The following is a 17,630-nucleotide window of genomic DNA, read 5'->3' as shown; positions in this document are numbered from 1 at the left end:
AATTAATGACAACGTTTCCCTAAAAGAAATGGAGAAACTTTCAAAATACAAAGACTTGGAAATAGAGGTAACTCGAATGTGGAATCTAAAAACAGAAACAATTCCTATCATAGTAGGCGCCTTAGGTATAATAAAAAAAATACTCAGACAAATACATAACAAAAACATCAGGACTTACAAATATATATAACATACAGAAATTGCACTATTGGGCACTGCACACATCCTACGCAAAACACTTTCAATACAGTAACCATAAGAGCATCACAGCAAACCACAGCACATACCCAAGGCACACAGAGCTGTGCTCGGTAGGGAAGTGAAAGCACGTTATAAAAATAAAACTACTGAATAATAAAAATAATAATAATAATAATAATAATAATAATAATAATAAAATTAGTAATATTTGTTTTTCTCTGTTGGCAACCAACAATACCAGTATACTACATGTTGTAAAAAGTTTGTTTTGTTTATTTATATGAAAGTCTCGAGTTGCAGAAGTTTTTCAATAAAAATTAACTGAAACTTTAAAAAAAAATTATTTAAAATTTATCTACTAATTACAGATATATAATTACATTCATGACGCTCTCAAAAAATGTTAGAAATGAAATTATAAACTTAATGATTCAAAAATGATTTCTGAGATGTCATAACAGATATTATTGTCCAAATTTGATATTAAAATGTTTTGAGAAATTGTGGATGAGTTTGTACAAGATAGAAATGAAATTAATGATCAAATCCTGGTTTGGCATAAATGAATTTTAGGATATCTCCAGGAAATTATTATAGCGAACTAAGGCTAGTTTAAATTATATCTGAACGTGAAGGGGAAGGAATCGAATCATTAAAGAATTTTATTAGATTAAAACTAGAAACTGGCAGAACTTGAGATTTATTAGATATATGAGAAAAGCTTTCTAAAGTGACATTTTCTAAACGCAGAATATAATAAACTAATGATAATGAAATGTGAAGTTTTGTACAAAGTTGAAAGAAGTAATAAATACAAAACAAATAGTTATTTCACAAGAAGAGCAGAGAGAATATTTAATGAACGACTTACAGATTGTATTTCAAAAGGAATACAGATAGAATAAAATGACGGAAGATTGACAACAACAACAACAACGAAACAATGATAATCATTCTAATTGCTGTCTGATTGGCTGCTCTTGTTCTACTGTTATTTGGCACGGCTCAAGCATTCTGAAACCAAATACAGATTTTGCTAGCATTTCATGCATGAAGATATATTTAATTGTGAAATGAAGCAATGAGTCAGGTAGCATATTAATTGACCCCCTTATTTGTGATAAGTTGTTTGGATAATTTTAAATCAACATTAACCAAAAGCCATTCATACGCTGAGAGTTTTAAGAATTTCAAAAGATATATCTGAGTATAAGAAACTATGGTTTTTTCATAATGAAACAAAATGTTTGTAATTATAAACCAACTAGAGAGAACATCTCCCTCTTTACATGGTCTTTTGGTCTGTTAGAAATCACACTAAAATAGTAAAAAAGGGAAGGATATAATCCCAGATACACTATGTATGGTAAAATGAATAGATGATCATGGTTGGACTATCATTGATTATAGCACTGTTCAATTAGAGCTGACCTTGGGCTAAACAACAAGGCACTCATAATCACAAATCCAGAATTCATTTTATACAGCTTACAATAAAACAAGATAAAATAGGTACATTGCAGCTTAATTGAATAGACAGTCTTAGTGTCATAAAGTTAGTATTTGTTGTCGTCCTCTTCATCATTTTAATGCCTGCTTTTTCCAAGAATTATGAGGGCAATTTTCTACATCCAGTTACCTCTCTGTCACCAATGCTCACTTGTTTCCAAGTAAGATAATAGTTCCTTTGGTCTTTTGAATGACATACAGCTCAATAATACAAACAATTATACCATCTTTATGTCGACACACACACACACAAGTGTGTGCACGCACACACACACACACACACACACACACACAGAGGCTTCCAAACAGTTTCAGTTTACTAATTCCACTCAAAAGCCTTGGTTAGCCCGAGGCTAAGGCAGAAGGCGCATAGGAGGAATGAACCTGAAACCACAAAGTTTGTGAAGCAAATGTCTTAACCACTGATTAAAGAGCTCATCATCATCATCATCAATGTCCATTCTCTATAGGTTGGACAGTTTGACAGGAGCTGGCCAGCTGAAGAGCTGCACCAGGTTCCAATCGTCTGTTTTGGCATGGTTTCTATGGCTGGATGCCCTTCCTAATGCCAACCACTTTACAGAATGTACTGGGTGCTTTTTATGTAGCATCAGCACAAGTGCTTTCTGCACAGCATCAACTATTCAAATATCTAGGCACCAGATTGTTGAAGATAAAATGGAAGATAATATATTATAAAATTAAAATTAATCAAAGGACATACTAAGTATGTCTACCTGCTTGAAATAACAGTTAAAACTTGTTATTAAATCGCCAAAAATACACTGGTGATAACTACAGAAATCAAATGAAGGCAAATTTGGTTAAGACAATCTACTTACATACATTTAAGTATTTGGATTCACATGGACTAGTTTCTACATTGGCACAATAAGCCTTAGCTTCTTCAGCATGTATTACCAAGATAAGAGATTCCCAACTTATCTTTTTGAAGTCTGTGCCACTACTGATTCATTTCGCGCCAAAATCACAGCAGCTTACCAGTGTGAAATAATCTTGTTAAAGATTTATGAGAAAAATGATTTATTAAAATTAATTTACAAAGGTATTGTTAATTCTATTATTATCTATTACATTAGATAATAGTAGAATTAACGATACCTTTGTAAATTAATTTTGATAATATATTATATATATACAAGAGATAATATATTAAGTTGGACACACTGAGTTTTATTAAAAATTTTTGTCTGGTTTTACATTATATTTTTCTTTAAAGTTTAGTCAGAGGAAGATCTTTTTTTTGAGGAAGACTAGCAATTGCCCATACATGCGAATCTTTCCTTTCCATGACACATACATGTATTCAAGGAAAAGGCCACCTATTTCAGCCAATACAACTTGCCAGCCTGACTTTCTAACAGTTCTGTCAGTTCACTTCTCTGGCTTGGTACCTTTTTTATTAACCTTGAAAGGAGAAAAGGCAAAGTTGACCCCAGTGGAGTTTGAACTCAGAATGCAGAGAGTCAAAACAAACATTGTGAAGTATCTTATCCAACACCCTAACAACTTTGCCAAGTTTTCAGTCTTAGTGAGAGGGAACATAATAATTATTAATTGCTATTCTCAGACTGGATAGTTGTTTGAGTCTCACAACAAAGTGGACTCAAAGATCCAGGAGCATTGTTAAACAAGGCAACAGATAAAAAATAGGAATAAGCTTTTAACAGGCTTCAATACAGTTTCTATCAACTGAATTTCTCTCACAGGCTTTGGCTGGCACAAAATCATGACAGAAGACACTTTCTGTATTGTGGGCTTAAAACCAAACCACCCAGTTGCAAAGTGAACTTCTAGACCACATGACCATGCCCAAAGAATGAATTTACAAATTTCCTCAATTTACTTGCTTCAGCCAGAAACTGTGGTCATGCTGGAGTACCACCATCATTTTTATGAAGAACTTTCAGTTTCCATCTTACAAGGTTTGGTTGGCCCAAGGCTACAGTAAAAGACATTTGCCCAAAAGTGCTGTGCAATGGGATTGAACCAGAAACCACGTGGTTGGGAAGCAAACTTCTTAACCACACAACCATGCCTGAGTTACAAATTTATTGAAATATATATTTTTACAGATGGATGCCACTGTGAATAAGAACCGTTCAATTCCAAAGTGGCACACAGTTTTCAGCTAGGTAGACTGAGGCTAGCAGTGCATTGAACCATGGTCATGGTCACAACCTAAGGCCTGCCAAAGATTTGAACATTCTAATTACTAAGCCACGGAACTATAAATTACATTCAGTAGAAGGAGGAAAGGTGATTTATGCAACTTTGTGAATGGCATGAAGGCAGGTAATTGATGAGAAAGCAGAACAATCTAAACACAGAGGGGAAGAGAAGAAAGAAAGGTGAGAGGAAAAGAGGTGAAGAAAGGAAAACAGAAAGGAAATTGAAAAAGGAGGTTAGAGTGGCAAAGAGAGAAAGTGAAAGGCAAAGAGAGTGTGTATGTATCACAAAGCGAGAGGGAGAAGTGAAGAGGGAAGAGGGAGAGAATAGAATTAGATGAACAGATGGTTTTATTATAGCTAGTATGAAACCATAAAGTACTGAGCAGCAGAATAATGAATGCTAAAAGAGGCAATAGGAAATCCCAGCTGAATGGTGGGGCACTAGCTGGAACCTGTTAATGAAATAAATTAAGCTAATCAAAAGAGGATACTTTCATTTTTCACGAAGAACTGAGAACTGTTGTTATGAGAGAGAGAGAGGGTGGGGAGCCCTTCTCTTCAATATATGAAAGCAATATTCATCAACTGAGAAAGATGGAATATGGGCTTGTAAGAGCATTAAGAAGTGCTTAGGGATAAATTCCTCATTTTTGGCCATGATTAGGATACAGTGACTAAAGAACACCTCAAAATGATTCTCTGACAAATATATTACTGAATGAGTAAAGAGTGTTTCCCATAGTAACTTAATGTCAACATTCCCAAGTTAAGAATATTAAATATGGTTGTGATTAGGTAATGTAAAAATTAGCTCTAAATTATGATACTTTTCTCAAAGAGGACATTTATTGAAATGTCTGAGTTGAGGTTGAGTTAATAAAATTATCAGACCATTTTCCAGACAATTAGCACCATCTTTAACATATACATCCCCACTATGTTCAGATTGGTTTCAACCACAATGGCCATCAGTTGTCTCATTCCTGGATGTGTAGATAGTGCCAGGATGGATTTGAACCGGGAACTACATATATGAATCGGAAGTCTAATGGATAACTTATTTAAAAATATCAGTTGCCAGTTTGACTCAGTGTGTACAGTGCAGGTATGGTTTGAGGTTCAGTCCCAATGAGTAGCACCGTGGGCAAGTGTCTTCTACTATAGCCTCAGGATGACCAAAGCCATGTGAGTGGATTTAGTAAACAGAGACTGTAAGAAGCCCATCATATATACATACAATATATGTGCGTGTGTCTTTGTGTCTGTGGTGTTGGTGTGTTTATGTCCCTGTAACTTAGCAATTTGGCAAAAGAAACTGATAGAATAGGTACCAGGCTTAAAAAATTTAGTACTGGGGTTGATTCATTCACCTAAAATTTTTCAAGGGGGTGCCCCAACATGACCATAGTCTAATGACTGAAACAAATAAAAAAAAAAAAAGAAAAGAAAGATCTATTAAGACACCGTATGGTGATAGGTGATGGAAGTCATTCAAAGAGAATGTAGACATAAATATTTGAAAATCTTTCAACCGCAAAACATGACATTTAAGATTCCAAAGACTGAATATGTTATTAAGAAATTTCATATAACCAATCATATATTTAGTCTCCTTTATCACTGATTCATTCATCACTGATCAAGGACAACATCATCATCACCATCATCATCATCGTTTAACGTCCGCTTTCCATGCTAGCATGGGTTGGACGATTTGACTGAGGACTGGTGAAACCGGATGGCAACACCAGGCTCCAGTCTGATTTGGCAGAGTTTCTACAGCTGGATGCCCTTCCTAACGCCAACCACTCAGAGAGTGTAGTGGGTGCTTTTACGTGTCACCCGCACGAAAACGGCCACGCTCGAAATGGTGTCTTTTATGTGCCACCCGCACAAGCCAGTCCAGCGGCACTGGCAACGATCTCGCTCGAAAATCCTACAGGAGCCAGTCAGGCGGTACTGGCAACGGCCACACTCAAATTGCAAACTGTGTTATGCTTAACAGGAAGTGATCTGTGATAACATGGGTTGGTGATCAGTCAAAGATTCTGCTTGAACCACAAACATTTTAATTTATATATTCTGTATTTCATTTATCACAGGTGTTTTGTGGAACCAAACACCTGTGATAAATGAGAATAGATGTCTTTTGTTGCTGTTATGACCAAAGTCGTCTTAAAGAACACATAGCACCCCAAATAAAATCCAACATTCAGGATGCAAACAGAGTAGTAGCAGTGGTAGTAGTGTTAAAGGTAATTTACCTGGCTCCTTCAAGAGGTGTGAGGTAGACGTCATTGCCTTCAAAGTCCACAATACAGTGCTCTGGCATGATTCCCAGGCCACTGAGGTGAATATCTTGTTGAACAGCAGCATCGGTGCGGCCAACCAGTGTATGCTCCTGTTGAATAAAAGACAAATGCAAACAGTAGTATCTTCAACAAGACAACCCTGAATTCAGAAATATACCAGTAAAAAAAAAAAAAAAAAAGGAAAAAGAAAAGAAAGGAAGAATACAAAAACATAAAAAACCCACATGGCGATCAAACGTTCATTTGAAGATTATGAGCAAAGCTAATTCAGCAATCAGTGAATTCTAATCAAAAGTATTAATTATTTAGTTGCCATATAAATTAAATAATTCTAGTACATCTCGTTCTTTGATATTTGAAACAAGAAGCTCTGTTAAAAAGATAAAATATAAAAACCGTAAGGATAGAATAGAAAATTAAGAAGAACTTTGTGGAAAAACTTCAAAAATAACTATTGTAAAAGTTTTTAGTAGAAGGAAAATAGAAAACAAAACAAAACATGATTCTAAGACAAGAAAAACAAAATTCTTAAATACATTGAACTAGTGTTTTGATGCTATTGTTTGGTGAGTTGGATTCTGAGATACTTGGATCTTTTGTACTCTTTGAAAATATTCCCTGCTAAGAACAACTAACTAGAAATTGCATCAGACGTGGATGAACCATTCCTCATGACAACCACTCATTAAAGAATGCAATCTATTTTTGACTTTCCTTGTGACAAATGTTATTCGTACGAATTAGTAAGTTCAGGAATGACAGTTGTCTTCCTAAAACTTATCTCTGGAAGTAGTAGCAAGAGAGTAAATGGGAATCTACTTTAGAATACATCATCATCATTAGTTTTAAACAATTACAAGTTCACAGGTAGACCATAACTATATTAGATGTTAGTATATATCTCGGAATCCAGAAATTAAATAAATTTCAGATTTAGAGGTTAAACAAATCTCAGATTTAGAAGTTAAATAAGTCTAAGTCTTGAGTAATGTTTTCAGTTTCTACAGAGACAGCATTGACCTTAATTTCTATAATTCATTTAGAATTATTTAATGACTCCTCCACCTTGCTTTGTTTGTAAATTCTTTTTCTAACTCTACATTCCAACCTGCTTCTTTTCCAACAAGAATCTTTAAACAAGAAACCGTTCTCTTTACTTGGATTCAGAATGTTGATGTTATAGAAATGCAATGAAACTGCTACAAGGCAACACATTAAGCACCACAATTAAATGTGAAATTTGAGGAAAGAGAAAATATTTAGCAAAGTTAGAGCAAAGAAATGCGATTGTTAGTTTGGTTATGAAGTTCATTTGAAGATTATAAATAAAAAAATTTATAAATGAAGGAACTTAATGTTGACGTATGATGGAGGAATGGTTGATAGTAGTGACGATTTGGATGCATGTAAATTGATGTTGAAATAATGCTTTTAATTTTAAAACAGCAAAAGTAAAGAACATTTAATCAATTAATTAGAAATACATATTGACTGCAGGAAAAAAAAAAACAAACAATAAAAAAAAAATCAAAATATTGTACTGGTTGCCATGTTTGAAACACAAGAGAATTTTTTTTTCTTTCCCCAAAACAAATTCTTTGATGCATATGTTAGCAGAAGGAAGTGGATAGTCTGGTGAAATAAAGCACAGAAAACTTGGTGAACTTCAGATGCCATTCACCAATTGGATTATATTTCATATCTGTTCTGTAGTCATATAACTTGATCTACTTGGAATAATACAGCACACAACTTGATTGACAGACTACATAAATTCACCAAAGGAAAATAAGGACCCTGCACCTAACCTAGATTACAACTTGACATATTGAGATGATAAATCTCTATGCCTGTCCCAAGAGTTTGACTGCAGAGCTCTTTATATTACAAAGTTCTGTATTGTTCTGTAATATGTCTACAGAATGGTACAGTAATCGTACAAGCATGGGAAACTCACATTGACATATGTTTGCTGAAAGTTAGGTATGATAATGTGTGATGATTATGAAGATGATGATGAAAATAACGTATTTATAATTAATGTACAAAATATTTTGTATAAAAGATAAAACCAAAAAAAGGACAACCCTCCCCCCACACAAAAAAAAAAACAAAGAAATAAACACAAAGTCAATCTCAATGTGTAATTAATTAGAAACATAATAATTTTACAAGCTGTCTGTTCACTACTAGCCACTGAAAGAACAATAACGAAAAAAAAAAAAAAAAGAAAAGCTACAACCGCATAAAATACATTTAAGATATAACAAAAAATAGATAAATAAAATAAAATCTAGGTTATTGTATTTCATTGCCATGGTTTTTGTTTTTTTAAGTTAATGTAAAACATAATTGTTTTCAAATACTACAATGAAATATTCCTTACATTTTAAACAAAATTTGCTTGATACATTTTTAAGCATAAATATTGATTTCTGTTTAACATAGGCATAATTATACTTCATGTTTGAGGGGAGGGAATAGGTGATTATATTGATACCAATATTTGGTACTTAATTTGTCATCTCTGGAATGATGAAAAAGTCAAAGTCTATCTAAGCTGGAATTTAACTCAAAATGTAAAAGGATGGAATTAATTACCACAATGCATTCTGTCCATTACTCTCTCAATTCTGCTAGGTAAATATTGAAAAGTGAGAAGAGCTTTATCACTGTCATCCAAATTTAACTCCATAAAAAAGCACATGCAGTCAGCTTGTCGGCATGTATGCATGATGTAAAGCTATTTAGTATGAGCATGACAGAACATATGATTATTGAAGCATATTTATGAATAAATATACATGTCTATGCTTAGATATACAGAGGAATGCATGCATACATGTGCATGTGCACACAAACATGCACCTCACATGGAAATATTTCGAAAGGGAATTGACCTGTCATATGTATTGAAAATTGATATTGATGCATTTTCAAAGAGTTATATTGTCCATTTATTAAATTCACATGTTATTTTCAGTGAATTAAATAGTTTATTTGCTTAATAAATAGCTAATATGATGTTGCCATCATGTAGCTAGCTAGCTAGCTAGCTCACTAGACAGACAGTCAGACACTCAGATAACTACAGGAAAAGATAGAATAAAAGCATGCTCTTGAAATTATTCAGGATCTGAATGATATTTTTTTAAAGTCATAAATAATTCAAGATGAGATGCATGACACCACTCCATGGAAAATGTAATTTTTTTTGCTGCTGATTTTTATCTTATCCTCATTTGGTAACCAAACACACACCATACTCAAAAACTCTCCAGCTCTTCTATATACCCTTATTCATTAATTTGGCTTGGCTACTACAGTCTTACCACATTGAAGAATACTGAATTTCCCTCTACACTTTGAACAGTTTAGCCAACCCAATTTATCCTCCAGCAATACCTTTGTATTGTTTGAGTAAATTAAACTAAATTCAATTTGGTTTAATTAACACGCACAGTGTCAACTAAAAACTAAGATTTATTCTGGAGTGCATTATTATATCGAACTAGAAACAGCTTAATGCATCATTATCAATAGAACTAGCTGCCAACATGCTATTTATGCAAATCAGATTTTCCAGTATAATGAAGCCCTTAATTCTAGTGGCTATAAATACAATGTCTTCATGGACAATTATAGAAAGGATGCTTTGTTCTTGATGAGATTCCAAAATGAAATAAAGCTGGTTGGACTGATCCCTCTTTTTCTGTCCACTAAGAGATTGTTTAAAAGACAGTTATTTACAATTGCCCTATTTGATTAATTATTTAATTTAATTTACACAAATGAAGTATTAAGAGAAAACTAGATTCATTCAAAGATACATTATAGTGTCAAAACACAGAGACTTTTTGTTTTCAACTTTTAATCAAGAGGAAAGGTAAATGGAAGGTGTCCTCAAACTGGAGGCCTGGTCTGAATGCTTTCATCAGAGTGTACTCTGCTAAACGCACCCAGGGTGTTAGGGGATGGTTTTAAAATGGGCAATGGATGAAGTCTACAACACTTACAGGCCATGGTGGTATTTGAATTCAGAATGCAAAGAGCCAGAACAAACATCACAAGAAATTCAATCTGATGTTTTTATAATTCTTCCAAATCCACTGTCTCCCCCCACCCCTACTCCGAGATAAAAAGCAAAATCAACATTGGCAGGATTAGAACTCAGAACGCAGAGTTGGAATGAACACTATCAGGCAGTTTATCAGAAATCTAACAATTCTACCAGTTTGTCCTATATATATATATATATATATATATATATATATATATATATATAGGTAAAGTAAATGTTAGAGGTAATACTTGATAATTGTAAGCACCTGTGTATGCCAGATCATGGCCGGGGTGAAAGAATAAATTAAAAACGTTTTTATTTTTATTTTTACGTTTTTTAATTTATATATATATATATATATATATAGATATATATACATACACACACGTGTGTGTATGTGTGTGTGTGAGTGAGTGAGTGTGTAAACCTGTATAGTAGACATACAAATATGTAAATTCTGCCTATTCCTCCAAAGATTGAAGAAAATGATGATCAGATTCAATCGATTTTTTACCCTTATTGGGAGGGAAAGGGATCTCATCAGATGTCTACATCATGTGACTAATCCCAGAGAAACAAGTAGCCAATCTATTTATACACACGTATACACAGCTTCTGTTCGTTTGTGGTATAAAAAAAAAAAAAAAAAATCACATTAGACCTCATGCTAAAAGTGTGTAAAGCCTGACATGCGTTCATTAATATGTGAGGTAAAAAGGAATTGTTTCTGAATCATCAGTTTGTTCAATCAGTCTTTCAGTCGACTGTACACACCAATGGATTGATGAGGGACAACTGGTAATGGTGCAATGATAAATGACAGTTAACTTTAATGATTACATGATCACTTGAAAATGCAACAAACACCATTAACTGTCATTTCTTCTCAATCTACTGATGTGTACATTAAGGCCAACTGAGTGAAGCCATAATCTGGAATGTAATCCATTTATGACAGACACACACAAAATACCATGCAACTAATAAATAAATGGATCTGAGAATGGGTTTTCAGTTGTTCGAGCAACTGAACTAACAGCTTCATTGAATAAGCAAGTAAGTGGCTGAGTATCCCACAGGCATGTGTACCCTTAATGTAATCCTCTGTGACAAGGCTGGACTTTTGAATTTCAGGTGCAGGTCCATCTGATGGGCTTCCTTACACTATCCATTTATCCATGTGGCTGAGTGGTAAGAAGCTTGCTTCCCAACCTCATGGTTCTGGGTTCAGTTCCACTGTGTGGCACCTTGAGCAAGTGTCTTCTACTACAGCTTCCAGCCGACCAAAGCCTTGTGAGTGGATTTGGTAAATGGAAACTGAATGAAACTGGTCGTATATATGCGTGTGCGTGTGTGTATGTGTTTGTGTTTGTCCCTGCAACATCCCTTGACAACCAATTTTGGTGTGTTTATGACCCCGTAACTTAGTGGTTCTGCAAAAAAATAGAATAAGTACTAGGCTTACAAAGAATAAGTCCTGGGGGTCGATTTGTTCGACTAAAGGTGGCGCTCCAGCATGGCCATAGTCAAATGACTGAAACAAGCAACAGAATAAAAGAATACTCATAGGGCAGTGGTTGACTTATGGCCATTGAAGAAGGAATTTGCCTAAGATGTCACACATGGGGATCAAACCCTTGACCTTGTCGCTAAGAGGAGAACTAATGTCTTAACCAGTCAGCCATACTGCATTTAGCAAACATCAGAAGAAACCTTTCTGGGTTGACCACCCTACTCTTTGAGGGAGAGTTGGCTTGCTGCTCTATCAAACGTGTTGAACAACCACATAGAAGCTCCATAAATGTCTAATTATAATTACAATTGGATTGGCCTGGGTTGCCCATGTTCAGTCCACTGCAGAACAAGGATCTCAGTATATTCCCTCCACCAGAGAATGGCTTGGGGGTCATACTGGTTTGATGAACCTATTTTGCAACACTAGCTTAGTATGGCTTGACAGAGGAATACAACTTCCTTTAGAGGTTTCTGTACTCATACCCAGGGGTAGTTAAGTTGATTACACTGAATTCCAATGCTCAACTGGTACTTATTTTACAGACTCCGAAAGGATGAAAAGCAAAGTCGTCCTTGACAGAATTTGAACTCAGAACATAAAGACAGATGAAATATCAAAAAGTATTTTGCCCAGCATGCTTACGATTCTGCCAACTCACCCTCTTCAATTAGTAATATAAAAAGTGTCGATTATATATACTTTTTAAATGATTTTGTTGATACATAAACAACCTGTTTAGCTTTTTTTTATTATTATTATTATTATTATTAACTTACTTGCAACCATCCTAACATGAATGATATGAAGTTTCAGGTGAAACCGATGCCAACATATTATATGCCAATAAGTAAAGTTGTAGACATTTTATTAAATCTCTTCGAAATCTTGATTATATTGAAAATTGATTGGAACACATTTGCAATCTACTCTGAATGAATATAGTCAGGAAAAGGTTAACACAAACTATACATACATCTTGCTTTACTAGACCTTTATCCTAGCAGGAGCCAAAGGGCTGAGTGAATGCTTACATTATACTAAAAGAAATATAATCTAAATTTCTTGCTATCTTATAATTGTTTTCTTACACTTTGATGTGTTAAAAATATATTCATAAGGTACTGGTGTGGCTGTGTGGTAAGAAGTCTGTTTTTAAATCATATGGTTCCGGGTTCAGTCCCACTGCGCGGCACCTTGGGCAAGTGTCTTCTACTATAAGCCTTGGACTGACCAAAACCTTGTGAGTGGATCTGGTAGAGAGAATCTGAAAGAAACCCATTATGTATATGTGTGTGTCTCCCACCACCACTTGACAACTGGTGTTGGTATGTACATATCCCTGTAACTTAGCAGTTTGCCAAAAGAGAGCAATAGAATAAGTACTAGGCTTTAAAAAAAAAAATAAGTACTGGAGTGAATGCCTTCAACTAAAATTCTTCAAGGCAATGTTCCAGCATGGAACAACCTAGATGACAGAAACAAGTGAAAATATTCTTTTGAAACCAACCCACTTGAGACTGAGTGGATGCGCAATGGCCCAGTGGTTGGGGCAGCGGACTTGCGGTTGTAGGATCGTGGTTTCGATTCCCAGATCAGGTGTTGTGAGTGTTTATTGAGCGAAAACACCTAAAGCTCCACGAGGCTCCCGCAGGTGATAGTGGCGAACCCTGCTGTACTTTTCCACCACAACTTTCTCTCACTCTTACTTCCTGTTTCTGTTGTGCCTGTATTTTAAAGGGTCAGCCTTGTCACACTTTGTGTCGCGCTGAATCTCCCTGAGAACTACATTAAGGGTACATGTGTCGGTGGAGTGTTCAGCCACTTGCACGTTAATTTCACGAGTAGGCTGTTCCGTTGATTGGATCAACTGGAACTCTCGTCGTCGTAACCGAAGGAGTGCCAAGAAGAAGAAGACTTGAGACTGCTCCTTGATTTATAATACTAAGCCTTCTTTTTTAATATCTTCATATTTAAACCATAATTTTGTGTAAGTTATAGTCCGAACACCAGCTTATAGATACAAAAACTGAAGAAAACAATGGGATAGTCGTAGCATTCGATCATAGGATTGCTGGGTAAGAGCTGACCAGGGGCTAAATAACAACTCACCATTTACCAATTCCCTGACTCTCCTTATTCAATTTATTGAAAAGAAACAGATTTATCCAGAAGTCCACTGATATCTTACGTCAGAAGCCTACCCCATAAAAATGTTATTTTCTTTGTAAAGAAAGCATTTGCAACATATAAGGAAATGACATTCCTTTTCTCTTTACCAAATACATTTTCTAAAATATATTTTGAAACGTAATAAATTATTGTTAAAATGAAAACGTATAAAGCAAGGGTTTCACATAAATTCAATGAGAATAACAGAAATTCTATTTCATTATATGATTACAACTTTGTACAGGCAACTGGTTTTCAGAAGAAAATTTCATATTTTAAATAAGAGCACAAAAGCTTGCACACTACATTATTTGGGGCAAGATTTATTTCAACTTCAACAACAACAACAACAACCACTACACTACCACCAAAACTATCCTTTCAACTAATTTCTTCTATCTTAACAGACTTAATATATGAGTTTTACTTCACTGACAAAATGAAACTGATTAGCAGAAGCCAAAAATGTAAAGCCAAGTAATAAACTGAGAGAGAGAATTGAGAAATTGTACAGTGTAATATTGAAGAAGGTGTAACTAGATAGACAGCGAGATCAATAACACAGATATTGAGCTTATTGTAGGTTTTGGCTTTGCTGTTCACTGTAGCAAGATGTGTCAGTTCAGTTAATCCAATGACTACTGTCGAACTAAGTCTTCACTGCAATAACAAACATTTTTAAAGCTATTTTGGACAAAGCTTACATTAACTTAATTTTGACCGATAGTTTGCTATACAAAAGCACACTAGGAATTGCTCAGAGAACAAAATCAAAGTTATAAAATGAGGAAAAAGAAATGATAAAGAGAAAATGAGAGCATGAGAGAGTAAAAAAAAAAAAAAAGGTCTTGAATAGCAGCATCATTTGTAAAGAGATGTCAAGTTATTAACTGTTGAAAGGAAAATTACAGGCAAATATAACGACATTATCTCCAAGACCGGGCATATTTTGACGGCAAATGAAAATTAGATTGAACATGTAATTTTAGCTTCCTCACTGTAGTATTCATCCTAACATCAGGACACAATTGCTGCACTCCATGCAACTGACTTGAAAGAAGAGCATAAGTCAATAATACAACAACTGAAATTGATATTATCAAAACCAGAATGTCTTTTTTTTTTTTTTTTTTTTTGCAGAAATCAAAACAACCTTCACTTTTAACCTTTTAATAGCGAAATGTCTTTGTATTTTTGCTTAACACATTTTTGTTCTGACTGAGATTCCACAGAAACTTCAGCCTAACTTTAACTGTCTTCCCCATTTTCTTTCCTCCTGCATTTTTTGAATCACCAAAATAGATTTTAATTTTAATAACTTCCAAGCTCTGTCAGCAAGGAGGGGAGCGTTTCTTTTTATGGAAGGCAAACCACTGAAGTAAGAAGGTAGAACAGCAGGAAGAATTAGAAGTGAATGAAGATCTATAGTGAATTGGGGAAAAGAAATTGAGTAAGAAACATTAAATAAAGAATGTTACAATGAGATTATTGGTTGCGGTGATGATACTATTGTATAAACTATCTGATTAACCCTTTTAGAACCAATCCACGTGAGACCACCCAACTAAAGAATTTATATTTAAATTTTGATCAAAATCTCATAATGTGAAAGATATGAAATTTTGGTTGCACAACGCCAATATATAAAGTTACAGATATTTTATTAAATTCCTTCAAAATATTGATTATATATAAAATTAATTGAAACACATTGGCAGTTTACTCATTGTAAATATATAATGACAAGACGGTTAAAACAAATTAGACATTCTTACTGGATGCCAGAATCCATGGAATAACAGAGACTGAACTGTAGCAACTCATTACTTCTCTATACATGCTGAGTTCAAATCCTGTAAGCACCGACTGTCCTTCCTCTCTCTCTAGCATTTATATGACAGATTCAATCAACTTTAGCTCTTCCCTTATAAAATTTGCAATGGAAAGAAATCATCTTTATGTATAAGAGTTGTACATGTTTGGAAAGTGACTTGATCCAAGACTTAGCATTGCAACTAAAACAATTACATTGCCGAAGAGTTATGATAGCCATTGAAAACACACACACACACAGCTGTGGAGCTGCATCAAAGACCAGTTTGTAGATGTACGATAAAATGTTTTTGACACCTCATAATACACAATATTATCAAGAAATAAAACGAAAATGAACATGTTGTTGCTTTATAAATTTATATTCTTGTCGACTTGACTTTAGATAAAGAAGATAAAATATTCTCGCTGCATTAAGCTATTATTTCTTTCTTGTCATGATCTGATAAGACAGGTACAATATATATGTGACAGTCGGAGATGCTATCTGAGTAGGGCTGATGTAAGTAGGTTATGAGCAGTAGGGTACTTTTGATGCAAATTACTGTGCGAAAATAAAGTCGTCCAAGAATCCAAAAACTAATTACAAAATGATTCTCTAGATAGACTTAGACGGAGTACTGGGTATGAGGTTATTTGAGGAAACATTTTTATTGCCAATGGCAGCAAAAAAAAAAAAGATAGACTTGTAAAGTGAAAGTACTGATAAGTAGGAGATAATTTCAAATTTAGCTGTAGATATTTTGTAGTGTTCTTAGGCAAAAGTCATTATTTCACCTGCTTCTCACTACTAATTAAAGAAATAGATACTACTTCTATTTCAAAGGTGAGTAGGTAATGAAATAATTACAAAAAAGAAAATAAGTCATCAAGAATGGATACAAAAGTCTGAAGTCAAGTCAGTACATCTTTAACCCATGTAAAATTAGTGGAAAAGCTGAGGAAACTTGGAAAAAGAGAAAAGTCATTGGATTGTGGCCATGCTGGGGCACTATCTTGAAGGGTTTATGGGAACAAATCAACCCCATTGCTTATTTTTAAAAGTGTGCTACTTGTTCCTGGTAAGCTACAAGAATGTAAACAAACCAACAGCAGTTGGTGTTCATGATGACAAGCAAAAACACATATGTGCACACACTCATTTATATAAGCTTTCACACAGTTTCCATCTACCGCTCATAAGTTTGACCTGGATCTATAGTAGAAGACACGAGCCCAAGGTGCAGTGCAGTGGAACTGAACCGAAAATCACATGGCTGCAAAGCAAGCTTGTTAACCACACAGCCGTTGCATGTACCTATAAGCATCAACTTTTCCATATCGGCATGAGTTGTGCCGCTGTCTCACCTGTGCCAACTATTTTTGTGATCATCTCTCTATAACAATCACCTACATGATAAGAATTTCGGTTTTATTGAAAATATTCTCCAGGCTTTTGCAAGTCTAAATAAATACTCTTCACTTCAATCTGATATTACAACTTACATTTCAAGGTTTCTATTCAAGGCTACATTCTAGTTTCCTAAAATTGATTAATAAAAATAGGTCATGAATACACACACACACACACACACATATATATATATATATATGAAAGTTACAGAGAGGGTCATAGCCCAACTAATTAGGGAGCGAATCAATTTAGATGAGATGCAGTTTGGGTTCGTGCCAGGTAAAAGCACTACTGATGCCTTATTTCTAGTGAGACAGTTGCAAGAGAAATACCTAGCCAAGGATAAACCTCTGTACCTGGCTTTCGTTGACATGGAGAAAGCCTTTGACAGGGTCCCCCGATCCCTTATCTGGTGGTCAATGAGGAAACTTGGGATAGAAGA

General features: G+C 34.6%; 1 protein-coding gene across 1 annotated transcript in view; it reads right to left on the bottom strand.

Annotated features, from left to right (window-relative positions):
* The window catches only part of LOC106881370 (kinesin-like protein KIF13A), a 696,895-nt gene that overhangs the window by 154,677 nt on the left and 524,588 nt on the right, over nt 1–17,630 (bottom strand). Inside the window, 1 exon segment of the mRNA XM_052966922.1 lies at nt 6,167–6,303. Within this exon segment, the coding sequence (XP_052822882.1) occupies nt 6,167–6,303 (137 nt within the window).

This window comes from Octopus bimaculoides, chromosome 4, assembly GCF_001194135.2.
Source record: "Octopus bimaculoides isolate UCB-OBI-ISO-001 chromosome 4, ASM119413v2, whole genome shotgun sequence".
NCBI lineage: Eukaryota > Metazoa > Mollusca > Cephalopoda > Octopoda > Octopodidae > Octopus > Octopus bimaculoides.
The sequence above is the reverse complement of the archived record's forward strand: the minus strand, read 5'-3'. Positions and strand labels throughout refer to the sequence as shown.